Source organism: the organism of the source record quoted next, unplaced genomic scaffold (assembly GCF_019419815.1).
Source record: "Pyrus x bretschneideri cultivar Hongxiangsu unplaced genomic scaffold, Pyrus_bretschneideri_v1 Contig13, whole genome shotgun sequence".
Lineage (NCBI taxonomy): Eukaryota > Viridiplantae > Streptophyta > Magnoliopsida > Rosales > Rosaceae > Pyrus > Pyrus x bretschneideri.
In genome coordinates this window covers 6263417-6279941 of record NW_025999424.1, presented here as the reverse complement: position 1 = coordinate 6279941, position 16525 = coordinate 6263417, and the positions used below count along the sequence as shown (strand labels likewise).

Sequence of the window (16525 nt, the reverse complement as noted above, 5' to 3'; positions counted from 1 at the left end):
GTCTTTTAAATTTGGTCAATGGAGTCATAATTTATCACATGTTTAAGGTTGTCATTTGCAATAACCTTTCAGTATAATCTCACATCCATCTTTATTTCTGTTCATCGAATTGAATAAATCGAAATGAAAAAAAAAAAAATAAAACGAACAAGATCAAACATAGGTGATTTGAATAAAAAAAATCACGTGGAGGAGGATTCAAGAAATTTTGTTTGGAAGGCGATTCAAAGCTCGTTATTAATGCAATCAAAGGGTTTTGTAGGAGACGATCGGATAGTAAATTACAAACATTAGCACACCATTTCATCAAAATTTCAAGTTGGAGTTTGGATTTAATCCAATCTATTACACAAATTTCACACAATGAGATACAGAGCAAGTCTATTATCTGACTAGTAAGTACCAACGACGGAATACAAAAATACACCGAGGCGAAGACGAACATTTAGCATTAATAAACTGGAGCCGGAACTTTAAAGTACGATCGACACAAAACCCAAATGTGGGGAAAAGAAAACCCTAATAGAAACCTAAAGATTGTATCTGTATCTTTCGTTGTCGATGCGTCAAACACATCCAAAGAACTGTTCCAAGGATGCGGCGTTGAACACATTAGAAGCAGGTCGTTCTGTTCTGGTAGGAGAGATGTGAAGCTGATACTTGATAAACCTCTGTAACCATTAAATAAACGAATAATTCAGATGACAGCGATGGAAATGAGTGCATACATAAAAACATAGGAACAAGATCGACGAATGTTGTGTAGAAAAGAAAAACAAGGTAAGTAATGAGAATTTACAGATAATTGAAATATGATGTCAGGATTTGTGTCGATATGCCAATCTGGTTCCAATTGCCGAACAAAAGATGTTCGTCCATTCTCTGTGCTACAGAAGAGAACCTGCAATCAAATCACAAGAATTATGTGTAATGCAAGATAATTGAAATATGATGTCAGAATTTGCACATTAGAGCAACTATTGGGCCTTCCTTCCGGGTTTGACCCCTAATCTTCTCCAAACCACAATCTCTGTACGTTATTACTCTTAACCTCTTTCGACCCACAGGGAATTATTGATATCTAAATACCAAGATCAGGTTTTATACCGCAAGCTCTATTTCTTTGTTCATGATTGACATAAATCAACAAGAAGCAAGTAGAAATAGTGAAATACCAAAACAATAGGTGGGATTCTTAAAAGTTAACTAATAATGCTATCAACCCGTATACCTACCTTGTCTTTGACCAAACCTCCAGATGTAAAAATCCCAGCATCTTCCAAAGCCAGTAGAACCTTTTTCTGAAAGCAATAGGCAATATCGTCTCATAAATGGTAATGAAAATGAGTATAAAGCTATAGGCAAGGATAGACTACAGAAGTTAAATACCATGAGCAAAGAAATTGAGTACAACAACATGCAAGGAAACCTATTAATCTCATACAAAATTACAGAGAACAAGTAAAATGATTGAGACAGGGGCTTGCACACACTTCACTTTCATCATCAAGAACTCTTTCCATGAGATACAAATCACAAAATTTTGTGATCTCCAAGAGTACTTCCAGCACTGAGTGCCTCACAGTCACTTGTTTCTGCCAGGAACAACGTTAAAAGGCAATGTTAATCCTTTTTCAGTTACAATTTCTATCACCAAATTTACAGAAAGATGTTGCTGGAAAGAAAAGTAGACCACCTGAAGTTCCTCTGGGGTACTTTGCTCAAGGACTACTCCGAGTAAACGACAAGTTACCTACAGATAAGCTTAAAAGGGTGAATTTATTGATTCAAATTGTCACCCCTATAAAAATCAAACAAATTCTCTGGACATTAAATTATTTCACAGGGTATCATATACCAATTATTAGCCATTATTGAACATTTGAAGCTTAGCAGTTTTAATCGTGAAGTACAGAAACATCTAAAAGTAAAACCCAGAGGTTCCGTAACTTCACCATGAAATTTTCACAACATGCAGTGAGAAGCTGAAAAACACTATACTGAGATGAAGAAACAAGTTCTCAACTACACTTACCTTTCTTCCTTCACTCAGTTTCTGCCTGACTATTTGCCCCAAAGTAGGCTGGACATAAAAGAAAAGACTTCAGCATAAAACATGTTAATACAAAGTGGTATCAAACCCATACGGAAGACTCAGAACGTGACAGTTACCTTTACAGGCTGAAAAAATTCATCAACAACGTTTTGGGCTCTTGAGTCCTGTGAAGGTGAAACTCCTGTAGCTGTCAATGTTGCATTCGAATTTGAACTGATGCCAGAACTACTCGATGCAGGTGCCTGCCGCTTTGGTTGCCTTCTTTGTGGTCCACTAGGTGATCTAAGCAGCCTCCATGTGAAAACTATTGCAACAGCAAATCCCGCGATGGCCCCAATAGAATGCGAATTCTGACAACATTTAAAATTTCTTAAGAGATCTCAACCTTACCATCTCCATTCGATCACAACTTTGATACTTATATGCCAAAGATGAAGCAACAGACTGGGATAATCCCAAAAGTGATCCACTGCTGCTAATCTCATGAGTATCTATCTCTTCACCTTAGTCAATTCTACTCATAGCATTGTCTATCAGTTCGGGGCCAGCGATTGTTCAAAAAGTACACTAATACCGGAACTACAGGGTTCTTGAGAACTAGCTAACAAGACATGGCCCAGATGCGGCCGGATGCATCAGAATTCACAAATTGCATACAATTTAATGGAAATTAAGCTTCACTAAGCCACATTGAAGATTGAGCTGAAAAATCGAATGGCCCAACTATCAACAACATTAATATCTTTGCAAGTACATGTCTTGTTTCCTATGCTACAAAATATCAAAATGGTCATCCTCAAATTCCTCTAATTTCCAGTTATGGACCAATTACACATCAAATTTTCTCAAGAAAACCTACATCCCAAATCAATTCACATCGAAACAAGTACTGAATTTGACACGAATCAAATTAAAAAAAAATCAAAATTGAAAAATTGAAAAATAAATTGCAAAACCCATGAAGCAATTGAAGATAATTGGCAGAAATGAACAATCTTTGGCGGGTCAGATCCGTGAGAAAATTCGAAAAGATAACGAAAACAGGCACAAAATTGAGGTACGAACCAGATTGTGGAGGGAGATCGGGAAGAGACTGGACATTTTGACAGTGAGATAAGCCCCGAAGCGCTTGATGAGCTGAAGCAGCTCGTCCTTCGAAGACTCGGCCATGGCTTTAACCAACGAGAAATCGTCGTTTTGAGAAGCTTAGGGCGTCGTTTTGAGAAGCAAGTAATGGTAAAGAATCAGCTTGAAGCCCTCAGGCCCTCGTCCTTCTCATCATCGCCTGTAAATCTCTTGAATTTCCAGAGAGCTAAAGCTTGTGCCTTTTTGTCAACGACGAATGAGAGAAAAAGAGGCGTTGATGCGAAACTGCAGATTATTTTATTTGTAAACTATGTGTCAGTGGTAAAAGATAAGTCTAATATTATTCGTATCATATTTTCATAAAGATGTACGATATGAAAATATAATATAAAAATATAGTATGACTAACCGTACTCAAAAGATGAAGGGAAACTTTAACGAAAAACTCCAAGTAGTATTTACTTTAACAAAAAACTGTATTTGTACACTAAAATGTCAATCCCTATACTATTCGTTTTACCTTTTCTTTTGTTCCTATAGTTAAAACTCAAAATTTCTAAATCATTTTCATTAATTTTCCTAAGATAAAGTTCGTTAATTAATACTTAGTTGGTAATTTAATTATTAACGATCACATTATATAGTTTATAAAATATAATTTAAAGAGACAACAATAAAGGTTTACGTTACAGTAGTGCTATGTGTCAATGAAATATAGACATTTGCAAGTTTTTGTCCATATGCCTAGTTTTATTAACAGAAAATATCACGTAGTAGTGTATCCGTGTCATGTAAATTGTTATCCTTTTAAAATTAATGTCACAACAACCATAAAAAGGTGATTCTTGTAAGACATTGGCCACACAACGAATAAGTGTTGCCTTGTACTCAAAGAGAACTGAATCTAGAGCTTCATAGATTTAGCTACATTTTCCAAATTTGGAAGTTTGATCGTTGCTCATAAATCCATCAATGGATGTAAAAATCCTTGGACCTCAAATTTGCAAAATATGAGCCTCAAAGGCTAGCTAGAAAAATTTCAAAAGCAATAGGATTATCACAATTGAGCATAACTTTTGATTTCATTTCTAAGCCATTCATGTAAGATATTACTTTACAACTTGGAAACACAACTAGTAGTATTCTAAGTCAATCACGTATTGCAGTTCGGAAAGAGATATTGTCTATCGTTGCTCGTTGATCTCTACGGTAAAATCAGTTGGGAAGCTGAAAAACGGTATATTACCTTGTAGCGGATGTTAGCAATTTAAGTCTGCTTATTTCCAACTCACGAATTTTCTCGTTAGTTTTGAATATTATCGCAGCGTCATCTACGTTGCTTGAAAGTTCTTCTTAGTCCGAACTTTCCAACCTGTCCCTCAACCAAAGTTAATTCCTTTCGTATAATATTCAACTTTGGAAAAAGGCAGTCGCAAAGCTGAGCTGAAGCTTCCTCTTTTCCATGAACGATGAGTAATTATAACCGAAAAATGGTAAAGAAATGAAAATGGTTAACCATGAGCTATGGAAAACAAATAAAATCATCAGGGTCGGTCCACAGTTCGAGGAAGTGAGGAACTCTGTGTAACTTCTGATATCTGAGGTGGTGAGCAACTACTTTCTGTATTTTCTGATATTTCAGGCACATCCTCCGCACCATTGAGGACCAACAATGGCCTTTCAATCCTTTGACATGCCCCGTTCTGCATATTTTCTTTCTCCAAGTGGAAGCAATAGCTCTCGAAAACCCTAGAGCTCACCATGACTCCGAAATCGAGCAGGAAAAGCAACTCCACTTCTAGTTTGTTCAGTTCGGCGTTGCTCACTCCCCCAACCCGGGCGTAAAATGCATTGTTATAGTGCCATGCACATGCATAATACTGTAAATAGAGGCTTGTAGCTCAACCGGGGAGGAGAGAATCGAACATAACGCTCATAAAACAATTGAGCTACAAGCCTCTCGCTCGCACATCTTCTTTCTTGATATTTTAGGAAAAATATTCTACTACGTCAATTCAATGAAAACAAATGGAGAGGTAGATACAGATACTTACACATCATCTAGCATCTTAGAAGCAACCATAACGCTTGTGACCAGCAACCTATGCACATTCAAAGACAAGACAAGAGAGTCCGGGTGCTTATGGAGCAACCGATCTATATACACATATCCAACAACAAAACATGATGGGCTGCAATCTGTGTACTTGTACAGCCTCTCCAAGTACTTCGGTATGCTTACGCTCGGTGGCCTCACGCCGTGTAACACATCCAAGTTCTTTCCAATCACCGCCGAGCCGCAACTTATCCCACTAAGTTGCTGGTTCAGGTCATCTACAAGCGTGTTGTTTCGAGCCACCAATTTCTCTAGCACGAAAGAGAGTATGGTTAACACTCTGGGGATGCTCGTCTCCGGCCAGCTGTGGCGGTCGGTGAACTCGCCTGCGGCTAACATTTGGACATCAGCTCATGATGGTTGGTGGTCTCAGGTGGGAAGTGTGTAGGGGTGGTTAAGACATGAAGAGGGTTGGCCTTGCATGTGTGCATATTATCTGGGTTCGGGATTTATTTGAAGATGAATTTTGATTGGTCAGTACCAAATGAATGAAATATGCGGTGGAAATTCTTCGACAGCAGCATTTTCGCTGTTTGGCTCGAAATTCAGATGTTCTAATATCAAAGAGAACGAAGAGACGAGAGCATAATCATATTGGTTATAACAAAAACGCCCGTCTTATACGCTTAAATTATAGTTAGTTTAAAGTAAAATATTGCTTATATTCGAAAATGAACCATTATACGAACGTCGTTTCACAAAATAATGAGTTGCCGTATATATTATCTCCTTAATGTTGCAATGTTGAACAGCCTATTCAATTTCTAAACAAGAAACATTTTTCATTTGTTCAAGTAAGTTGCAATTGAAGAACAAATGGCAATCCCTTTAGTGGGAAAAAATTATACAAAAATAGGAACGGTGAAGATCCAGGGAAGGCGATATTTGCTTGACGGTCTACACGCTGTGGCCATTAGAGACGAGTAATCTGTCTTCCTCATTTGGGTTGTCTATCATGGAAAGCTGAATGTTTGACTTCGAGCTCGTCTTGTTCACCTCGTTTTCTACACGGAAGAAAACCCATTGGAAGCGGCGGAAAATCTCCAAGGCAGTGATTGCAAACACGGTAAGGTAATTGTGGCGAAGATGGGAAGAGAGCTTGTATGTCCAGGTACAACGCAGAATCAGGTTGCTACCTATCACCCAGAAGTAAACCTGCAACCCAATTCATATAGAATAAATTTCTAGGCAAATTCAGTGATGACGACTACTCTAGATACGTTATTTCTGAGGACAAGTGAAGCCATTTGGTTGGCAATTGGCATAGGTGAGTCAAAGCCAGTTTAAGTCAAATAAATAGTTCGTACAGAAGGAAAAAAATGATATATACTTACCCATTTCCGTCCATGTATGAGGTTTGACGAGAAATGTTGTTTGCTGAACTTGAAAATCCGAGTGAAACCACTGAGAAAAGGGAATAAGATATTTAGAGGGCATGACAAAATAATATTAAGAATGCAACAAGTTCTAAGCATGAATAACCCGTGTTCTAATATGTCCTGGAACACCTTTTCACTGATTTACAAAGAAGCAAACAATTGCACAGCATGGAAAATTAAGTTCCACATCGTAGGATCACAAGTTCTTTATAAATCTGGTTGCATGAAGAAGTGATTCTGTGGTAATTGTATGAAAAAAAAACATTCAAATACCTTAAGTCCCAATCTCTAGTCACGTCCCAGTAGAACGAGTACAAGGAGTTCAAAACACCTGAGAGAAGCCACAGGGGCCGATAAAAGGTCGTCCACTTTTCAGGGAAGACATGATATTTGAGGGCTGAAAGAAAAATCACAGGTACTGCAGTAGAATACTTCAAAGCTGAAACCAGACGCAGATAAAATTAGTAGTGTAATGAAACAACAAATCCGTCAATACATCAGAACAAACCTGCAGGTAATCAGTAACATAGTAATACTACTAGAGATTATAAAGAGAAGCAACACAGATATTACAGAGACCATTAAAGATACTTGCCAAGTTAACATCACTTAAAGGAACCGGAACAGAATAAGAATTGCAAGATCGCAAACTAAATTCACATGCACCATAAAGTCTAGATATGGGATGTTTTTACATTATTTGATGGTTATCAAAATTTTATAAAAGCCATGCAAAACAAAAATTCTACTAGTGTGTAAAAAACATCCATGAGTGTCAATAAGGCTCTAAGGAAAAGAAATGTGGCCAAACAAACTGAAGAAAAAATCCAAGGCCAAAGAGAACCATTGAAAAAGAAACATTTAAGAAAAAAGGCCAAATGAGCATACCATTTAGAAGGGTTGTTTTCTCCCCAGTATCCTTATATTGTCGAAGACATTGGAACAAACGAAAAAGGTAAGGCAAAACAAGAACAACAGGGATTGCAACAGAATGACTTCCACAAACTGAGTCAGCTTCAAACCATGCAATAGTGGCAACCTGCTTTCAAATAAAACCTCTTAATAAATATATAAGCGAAGTAGTATTTCTTTAACAAACAAAAGTGAAACATAAACCGAAGGGATCATAGCAGAGTGACTGCCACAAGATCTCTTGAACAATACAATACAACAATTTTAAAAGAATATATATAATCATCCGGGAAGAAAAAAAAAAAAAACAAAAGACGGATTAAAAGACATAACAAATTATGTGTATTAGCACATGCATCTCCTCATCACTTTTATAAAAGAATAAGAATCAATTTGTTGGTGATTAGCAAAAAGAGAAAAATGCATGGAAGCAGAATCACAATTAAAAGGGGAAACCCTAACCTGTCGATGGACCATTCGACATACTGATCGCTCCAAATCTGAAAGCACCTGCATTGAAATGACAAACACAATCGGAATCAAAAGGCATGGTGACAAGCAGATATCTTATCATAGATGGCAAACTATTTCTTGATTCTACACTCCTATTAGGTTAACCATAGTAAACTTGCACACACACTATAAAACAATCAACAAGTTCAATATCCTTTTTTATCACAAAAATGGCACTCTAGTAATGCGATATCACTTGGATAATGGTAAAAGTAAACATAAGGATGCATACCTTAGACATGGAGGTCAAAATATCAGCCAGGAAAAAGTCAGAAAATGATATTGCCTGTTTTCACCAAATAAGTAACGTAACTGTAATTAAACATACTACAGACAAACAACAAAAATCAAAGCATTAAATGAGACCAGAATATATATCACTTCTAGGAAGCTGAGCAATAATTTAATGGGGGAACTATACTTTCTAGTGTTATAGTTCTCCCAATACTTTTGAGTAAGTAGAAAACAAAATACAGACGGGAGAAGGTCCAAAGTTAGGTTTTGAAATAAAAACAAACTTGCCTGTAATGGGAGAACTATACGCCAAAGAGTCCTTAACAAGTAAAAGCGAGATGACAAATAGAAAATGTCAAAAGGGAATATCAAAAGCATTGCAACAGCAGCATACAATAGTACCTGCAGAAGAATGAAATTAAAACTTAGCAGAATTACACTAAACCACTACATGGAAGAGAAATAATGGACAATACCACTATCAGTATGATAAATAATAGTATGCAGATCATAATCTGAACAATGGTAAATATGCAACTGCACTGTTTATTTCTATACAATGGAATACTAAATTTAGGCTCGGAAGCTTTGGTCATTAAAACAATTGAAGCGTGGTTTTTTATCACAGATAAATGCTAATTTAAATGTACAAAATCAATATGGATGCATCTATTACACTGGTTGTGATGCAGCAAGTGACACTTCTCCATGCGAATAGAGATAAAGATATGCTGTCATGCTTGTCGGCACAACAATTGTCATCCAGGTCGCACACTGCAAATAGCATACTGAATCGTAAGAGTGAATCAATGAAAGAGGAAATAAAGAGAAGAAGAAAAAAGTTTGAATGTCAGATATGCGAAAAGTAGTTAACCAACAGCATTCCATAAAAAAAAACATGCAATCTCCTGTTAACAGGAACAGCTAAGATGCAATATGCTCCTCACACCATTAGTTTTCTCCATATACATTACATATAAATATATTAATAAGAAAAAAAACATACTTACTGAAAGCTACCAGTCACTATAGAATTTCACAATTATTCAGCAAAAGTCAAAGCAGATGAAAAATATAATTCCATTTATTGTTTCCATGAGAAAACAATATACATTGCAATTTGCAAGGCTTATGTTTGTGTAGCATAACCTTTTAAAGTTCCAGATGACAACAGCAACAGAGAATAACTCATAACAATTAGGCAAATAGTTCAAGATGACTGAGTTGTTGCACTGGTACCTTCCATATTTCTCTGTGGGTCAAATGATTTTGATCAAGATCAAAAATTTTGGCATAGTTTACATTGCCCTGAGCAAAAACCCATAGATTGACTCCCCAAAACCAAACCATCATAGTCTGCACATGTCAAAAACGGACGAATAGGTTTCAATAGAAGGATAAAGAATGCAGAAGTATAATAGGATATTCAATTCTGATAAGAAACTAACCACAAGAAGTAGAGGATTATAATACAAAAATGCCTCGTATAGAAACAAATCTCGCAGATCCACACTCATCCTCATGACAGAATCCCATCCAACCTGTAAATTTGCAGGTAGTTTGGTAACAACATCCTTGCAGCACAAAACTAACGTATCTTGTGGTTCTTGTCAATTTTTTTGGTAATAAAATCAGAACCCTCTCACCAGCAGTAAAAATAGAATTGTGAAGAACTGACCTTGCAACAAATGAAACCCCATACAAAGAACAGTAGGACCTGTACATAAAACCAACTTAGGAAGCCACAAAACTAAAGCCAAGAAATAGAAGATGCGAAGATATATGTTGCATGCTATTGAACTGAAACCCAACACAATTATAAAGCAGAGATGAAATGATCTACTTGTATCCAACTTTGGTGAGCTATGCAATCTATTTCAGAATTCTCCAATACAATAAATAATGAAAAAGAAATTGAAACTCCCTTCTTCTACCAAGTTGAGAATTTAACAATTATTAAGCAAAACTAAGCAGAAAATAACCTGAAAAGTAAATTTGAAAAACAAAGAATGTTATAGTAACGAAACCTTAAATCTCCATAACATAGCTGGAGATGGCATTATTGCAGCAGTACTCATTGGTATGCTTGGCATGTTTCCTCCCTTCCTATCGTTTCCCTCTATCAGACGCAAGAAGCCCTCCTCTGCATCATTTTCGAGCTCACTTGTACCTGAAAGATTTTTTTCTATAACTACAAAACCGTGACAAGAGAACAAAAGCCCCCCATGGTAGATATATCTACACATTATCAATCAGAACTGATAAGTCATAACTCAAACACTTAAATGTACCCAGATCAGAGACAACAAGTCTGCTACCCGACTTTCTTAAGTGAGGACTATTGGAAGGCGCTGTCGCAACACCTCCAAACATAGATAAGACTAGCAATTAGGAATTTTTCCTCCACTTTGCCAGCCAAGAAACTGCAACAAATGAAATCACAGGGGAATGTAAAATATCGTTATAAAGTGATCAAAACAATTTGGAACCTTTGCCTTAAAGTTTGGGAAGGTGGGATATCAAGTGGACAAGTTTTCAAACTAATGATTCATGGATGTAATAACTTCATTCTGTGAGCTATTAAAAGAAAAACACAAATGGGGCTAAACATTCTACTATCCCGGAAGCCATCTAAACGGCATAGCTCTGATGTGATACAGTAACTAATTCAGCTGAAAAAACAAAAACAAAAAATTCTAAGCCATGCATCCGAACAACAGCATTAAGATCTTAACAGAAAGACAAAAATATGGACTTTCCAGTTTCAACAACCAGCATTGACGGGTAATTAAAAATCCCATCTTTATGAATAACAAGCACCAAATCCACCATTTAGTTAGATGCATAAAAAAATTAGACCAATCCCATTTCATCAAACATTTAAGCAATCATAATTACGCAAACCACCTTATAAATAAAAATAAAAAATAAAAAACAAAAATAAAAATAAAAAAAACGCCTGCAAATTCACCGAATCACTTAATGGATACAGCTTCTCACAGCCCAAATTGAAATTCCCACTAAAAATTCAAAAAACCCAAATGAACCAATCGACACCTAATTCCAAAAATTCAACAGAAAGCAATGCAACAAACGCAGAAATCGCCAAAAATCAGCAAATGCATTGAGGTGGAATTGAAAGAGTTGAACAGGGATCAGATCCAAACGGAGTTTAGAGAGAAAGATACAAAATAATGGGTTTGATCAAATGGACGTTACCTTGCAATGCGAACCTTTAACGGGTTCGCTGGATCTCCAACCTGATCTGGTGCAAAAGGTTAATCGGGCTTGAGTAAGGACTTGGCAGGAGAGGGAAGACGTAAAATGGCAATTAGAAATTATAAAAGGACCTAATTTGAAATTTTCAATAACTGAAGGGGGAGTTTTAGGGATTTAAATTGTAGTTTAAGGCTTGTTTGGTTTCGCCTTCGAAAACGTGTTCATTGGTCCATTTTATTTGAGACGATGAAAATGAGAAGCATCAAAATTGGAAAGAGATGCCTTCCCTCGTCTCCTTCTTATAAACATACATTTACCAGGTTTTATTAGCATCTTATATACTGTTGAATACCCTAAATTATTACTAAAAAATTAAGAACTCGTTTAGCAAGTGCTTTCAAATGACTAAAAGCGCTTTCAGATAAAATGTTTTTGGATTCTAAAAGTACTTAAAGTGTTTCCTACTAAAAGCACCTGTTATGGTTTTTGCTGGAAGCACTTCAAGTGCTTTTTTCAAAACTAACTTGCATTTTTACTAACGTTTGTTTCCAAAAACATTTTATCTAAAAACGCTTTTAGTTGTTTGAAAACACTGTTATACGAGCACTAATATACAGTGTTATAAAATAGTCATTATTTCAAATGCGGATTTATCTTCTCAAAGCCACTCCTCTTTCATTGTACAACAAAACTTAACACTAAAACAAAAATGTTGAATCAACGTTTTATAAGCTTCACATGACTGTGTATGAGGTTGCAGGTGTAAGGAGAAGATTTCATTTATCGGACACTAAATTTGTCATTTAGTGTTATTTTATTTTCTTTCTAAGTATAAGATTTCGATATCAACTACAACTAACCTTTTTTTTTTTGGGCTTCCCTCAATTCCCCTTCCTTCCACACTATGTCTTGTAACAGAAAAGAAAATTAAATAGAAAAATCATTTTCTCAAAAAACAGGAGAAATTTTAAAACGAGGAACGTCGTCTCTTTTATGGCATAAAATCCCAAGTAACGAAGTGAATACAACGAATGCAACCAAATTACAAACAATCAACTAAAGAGGTTAGTAAGTGGCTTTTTATCATAGTGATGAAAAAAATTAAGCATTTGCATGATGGTGTGGGTTCGAACCCTGTCCCTTTTGACAAAAAAAAAATCCTACTTTCCTTTAAGGTCCAAAATTCGCATTTAATCTAAAGGAATTTTAATGAAAATGGTTTTATTCTCATCCAGCCCATCCCACCAATATAAATTCCTAAGCCAGTGCCAATCTTCACGATCACAAATTAAATACTCTTTTTCATCTTTTTAATTCTTCAACCTTGGTATTCTTTTTTCAATTTAATTTTTCATTATGTTTCTTTATGAATATAATGAAGCATGTTGTTGTATTCTTAATTAGAATATATACAAAGTTGATAATCTATTCAATTTATGTAAACCCTAGCACATTGACAAAAAACAAATGTAACCCTAGCACAGCTTACAACAACTGCAAGCTGAAGCAACCCAAAACCGGCATGCATTATATGTATTAAGCGTAATTAGTTAGTGTAGCAAATTGCAAAGCACTAGCTACATATTGAATAATAAACAAACTAGTAACCTACATCCGTTTAACTTCATAACGTGAGATAGAATTGAATTATTCAAATTAATTACTTTTAGGAAAAGTGATTACTAGTCGAATTTCAGTGGTACGTAGCTATATATAAGTTGACTCCACATGTCCCCAAGACTCCCACCGCTACTCCAACAAGCAAGCAAAAATGTGGAAGTTGTTGACAATTTTGGTTGTGGTTTTTCTGGCTGCTGTAGCAGTTCGTGCTGAGGAGGCTCACTATGGGCCTTGTGTCATCGGCAGAGACTCTCCATGCAACGGAAAGCAATGGGGGAGGCGGGGAGGAAGGGATTATAACTCCGATGCTCCGGCATGCACGGATAACTCCGATGCTCCGGCACGCACGGATAACTCCGATCATCCAGCAGCCAGCCCCGATCAGCTTGATGATTTTGTTGAAGATACTCGTTATTATATTCCAGAATTACAGCCACCATCCTATCTATGATCAACAACTTTTGAAATTAAAAATAAATCTTCATCGTCTTACTTTTTTTTCCTTGGTCAAGGTCTTGAATAATTTTATTATTATCATTTATTGAGTGTGGTGCATGAATAAAGAGGAAGATGAATTTGTGGAAGTTCCATGTATGGTGGTGCCTACGGTAGGAAGGTTTTATTTGTAAAATTTAAGTAATATCATCATTAATTATAAACTGATATTTACACGAATGTTATGTTATTTACACAAGGAATAACGTGTTTCTAATACATTTGGCGAGCACCTTGCTAGCTAATCACATATGTGTAATTGATGAGAACAACTTATATGACACCAGTACACCATTATGTAACGTCTCATGCCAATAAATAAGAGCATGTGAACAAAAATTTACACACGTATTCATTTCATTGCACGGGACGCTACGATGATGATTTATATACCCGTGTCATGGAAGTCCTTCTCCTAATAGAAGCTATGTATATGTGAGATCCTAATGAATTAGAGTGGTGATAATTGGTGAGTAAGTGCAAGAATATCTAAGTAGCAACACTCTTATATGACCGTAGATCGTTCCATGCAACCTTACACCTATATCCAGAAACACAATTCATCATTACCACTGGATTTGGATGAAAATTAAGTACAAGAATTTAGACTACATTAGTAATATAATGCAGTTCTTAATAATGTAGCCTAAATCCCTTATTATTATTTGAAAATCCCTCATTCAAACACACAAATTAAACTTTAATATTAGTACTACATGAACATTTTATCCTTGAATCACGTAAGGAGAAAGTTAGTGGTTAGTAAGTAAAAAATAGGGGTTAGACAAGATGGTTAAGTATTTTGTTAGAGCATCTCTCTCCTACATATGAGATGCCAAATACACATCAAATTTTCAGTGATTAACAAAACAATAATAAATATAAATAAATGATTTTTTTATTCAAAAATGATCTTTAAAATGCACAAATAACACCTAAAGATATGCCCCAAAATTCTCTACGAGCCGAGACCACAAATAACGTAAGATTTCACCATGAGTTTGAGATTCCAGAAGATTCCAACACATGTCACAGCCATATCCACAACCTTATAGATTAGAATATTCAAAAACTTTTTTTTTTGGAACAAGAATATTCATATAAAGTTAAATGTCACATAATTGTTCATCAATTTTTTTTTTCTTCACATAATTATCAATACTCCATAATTATGTTTGTTTGTGTGAATATAATACAACGAAAACTGCGGGGAGCCTCACAAGTCCCAACCAACCCAGACGCAGAATTTGATTTACTAATTAATTACTCACACACACACACCCAATTAGATCAGTAACCCTAGCCCTCGATCTGAATGCACAAAAATACAACCGGTGTTTCCAAGAGGTAAGATAGGCCTTGCCCTAAGGTCTTTTTGGCTTCGATAATTAATCTCTCACCTGCAAGCAACAGCAAGCAGCAGAGTTATGAATTGTGACATCCAGAGCAGCAGTACTAGTGATCGAAGCTTCAACCAAGCTGTCAACGTTAAGTTTCACAGAGGACTCTCCAAAAGGTTCCCATATAACCCAACGTGGAGCAAGAGCTTGTTGGGTCCTAAGGCCAATCGTTGAGATTAATTGACAGAAATCGAATAACCCTATTAACTGTGTTTCTCACTTCAATTTGCTTCTTTCAAGGATTATGAATTTGTACTTTTGAGTTCTAGTGTATGATTAGCATATTGATCTAAAGAAATGTCAAATTTGAGATCCTCATGCGGCTATTAAATAAAACTTCAAAATCATACATTTGACATTTCACTTAAAAATGCTTCCAAGTCTAATTGAATATGGTTTTAATCTATGTGTAATGATGTAATGATCAGAACCTTCTAGTGGCACGGAGCCAAGGTTGCGGACATGTTTGCCAAGGTTGAAAATTAAGTTGTGGCCTTTAGTGTAGTACCATGATTCTTTCACGTTTTTCAAATTTTTATAAAAATCTTCAAATATGGCCAAAATCACATTTGAATAGACTCTAATACCCTCCAAATTGAAAACAATACAACCCTGAAAACAAACCTCAATCTCAATGACTTCTCAAAACATAAAATCCGAAGGTTTCTCCTAAATCCCCACATCTCGAGAGGTTTTTTAGTGTGATTGGTACATGGAATGGTACACCACGTATCATTATATAAATAGTGAAATATGTGTGCTAAAAAGATAATAACTTAAACAATAAAATTTTTCACAACTTCTATTAAAATACATGGTATATCATTTATGTTTCCGTCACAATTAAAAATTTCTCCAACATCTCAACCGTGATCGTTGAAGTCCGGAGCTAACGCTGACTTGTCGATCAGTTTGTTATTGAGTTTTATCACTGACCCACCTCCTTTTTCGACTTATCTATCCCCCAGGCCCACATCTTGCTACGTGTCAACCACAAGAAACCCTAGGACAAATGTGAATAAATAACAAACCCTAAAGAAACCCTACCTACCTTTTCCTTACTCGGCTGATGAACTGCGTCAAAGTCAAGGTTTTGAGTTCTGATTGCTACTACTACGTACCTTCTGACCGTCGACACTTTTTGTTTTCGATTAAAAAAATTCATTTTTAATAATCAACAAATCTTGAATTTGATGCGCTCACCAATGGAATGCATGTTTGTTGATCCTGGCTGATATTGTTTTGATGGTTTCGGCAGGAATTCGCTCCATTTCCAGCCGGTGAGCGCTTGCAATCACTCTAATAGTTGTTCCAGTTATGTTATATATATGTATAAATATATAAAATATATTTTACGCAATTTTTTCCAAGTAAAATGAAAATAGAATTAAGTTCTTATCACTATCAGTTTGTAACTATACACTACTGTTGTTTTGGAGCATATTACTGAGGTTCCAGCTGGTTAGATATTTATATTTCTTGATCTGCGATTTTT

General features: G+C 35.8%; 2 protein-coding genes and 1 pseudogene across 4 annotated transcripts; all 3 read right to left on the bottom strand.

Annotated features, from left to right (window-relative positions):
* Positions 1–274: 274 nt before the first annotated feature.
* Positions 275–3274, bottom strand: LOC103934246 (peroxisome biogenesis protein 22). Its single transcript, XM_009343980.3, has 8 exons — positions 3122–3274; positions 2173–2406; positions 2036–2083; positions 1697–1753; positions 1494–1595; positions 1236–1301; positions 800–901; positions 275–671 (listed from the first exon to the last, which is right to left on the bottom strand). The coding sequence occupies exons 1-8, from the start codon at positions 3224–3226 to the stop codon at positions 567–569; spliced, it is 819 nt and encodes a 272-aa protein (XP_009342255.2). The 5' UTR covers positions 3227–3274; the 3' UTR covers positions 275–566.
* A 1055-nt stretch (positions 3275–4329) lies between these two features.
* Positions 4330–5721, bottom strand: LOC103934247 (annotated as a pseudogene).
* Positions 5722–5951: 230 nt separating this feature from the next.
* On the bottom strand, positions 5952–11775 carry LOC103934248 (SPX and EXS domain-containing protein 1). 3 transcript variants are annotated; one of them, XM_009343982.3, is made up of 14 exons: positions 11516–11775; positions 10588–10719; positions 10324–10466; positions 9975–10013; positions 9745–9837; positions 9536–9652; positions 8975–9070; positions 8585–8698; positions 8295–8348; positions 8012–8059; positions 7526–7676; positions 6911–7076; positions 6593–6662; positions 5952–6413 (listed from the first exon to the last, which is right to left on the bottom strand). In XM_009343982.3, exons 2-14 carry the CDS (start codon positions 10667–10669, stop codon positions 6156–6158), a joined length of 1431 nt encoding a protein of 476 aa, XP_009342257.1. In that variant the 5' UTR covers positions 10670–10719; positions 11516–11775; the 3' UTR covers positions 5952–6155. The 3 variants fall into 3 exon arrangements, with proteins under 3 accessions (XP_009342257.1, XP_009342258.1, XP_009342259.1); XM_009343983.3 differs by having other exon boundaries at positions 10615–10719; XM_009343984.3 differs by lacking the exon at positions 10588–10719 and having other exon boundaries at positions 11516–11773.
* Positions 11776–16525: the final 4750 nt, after the last annotated feature.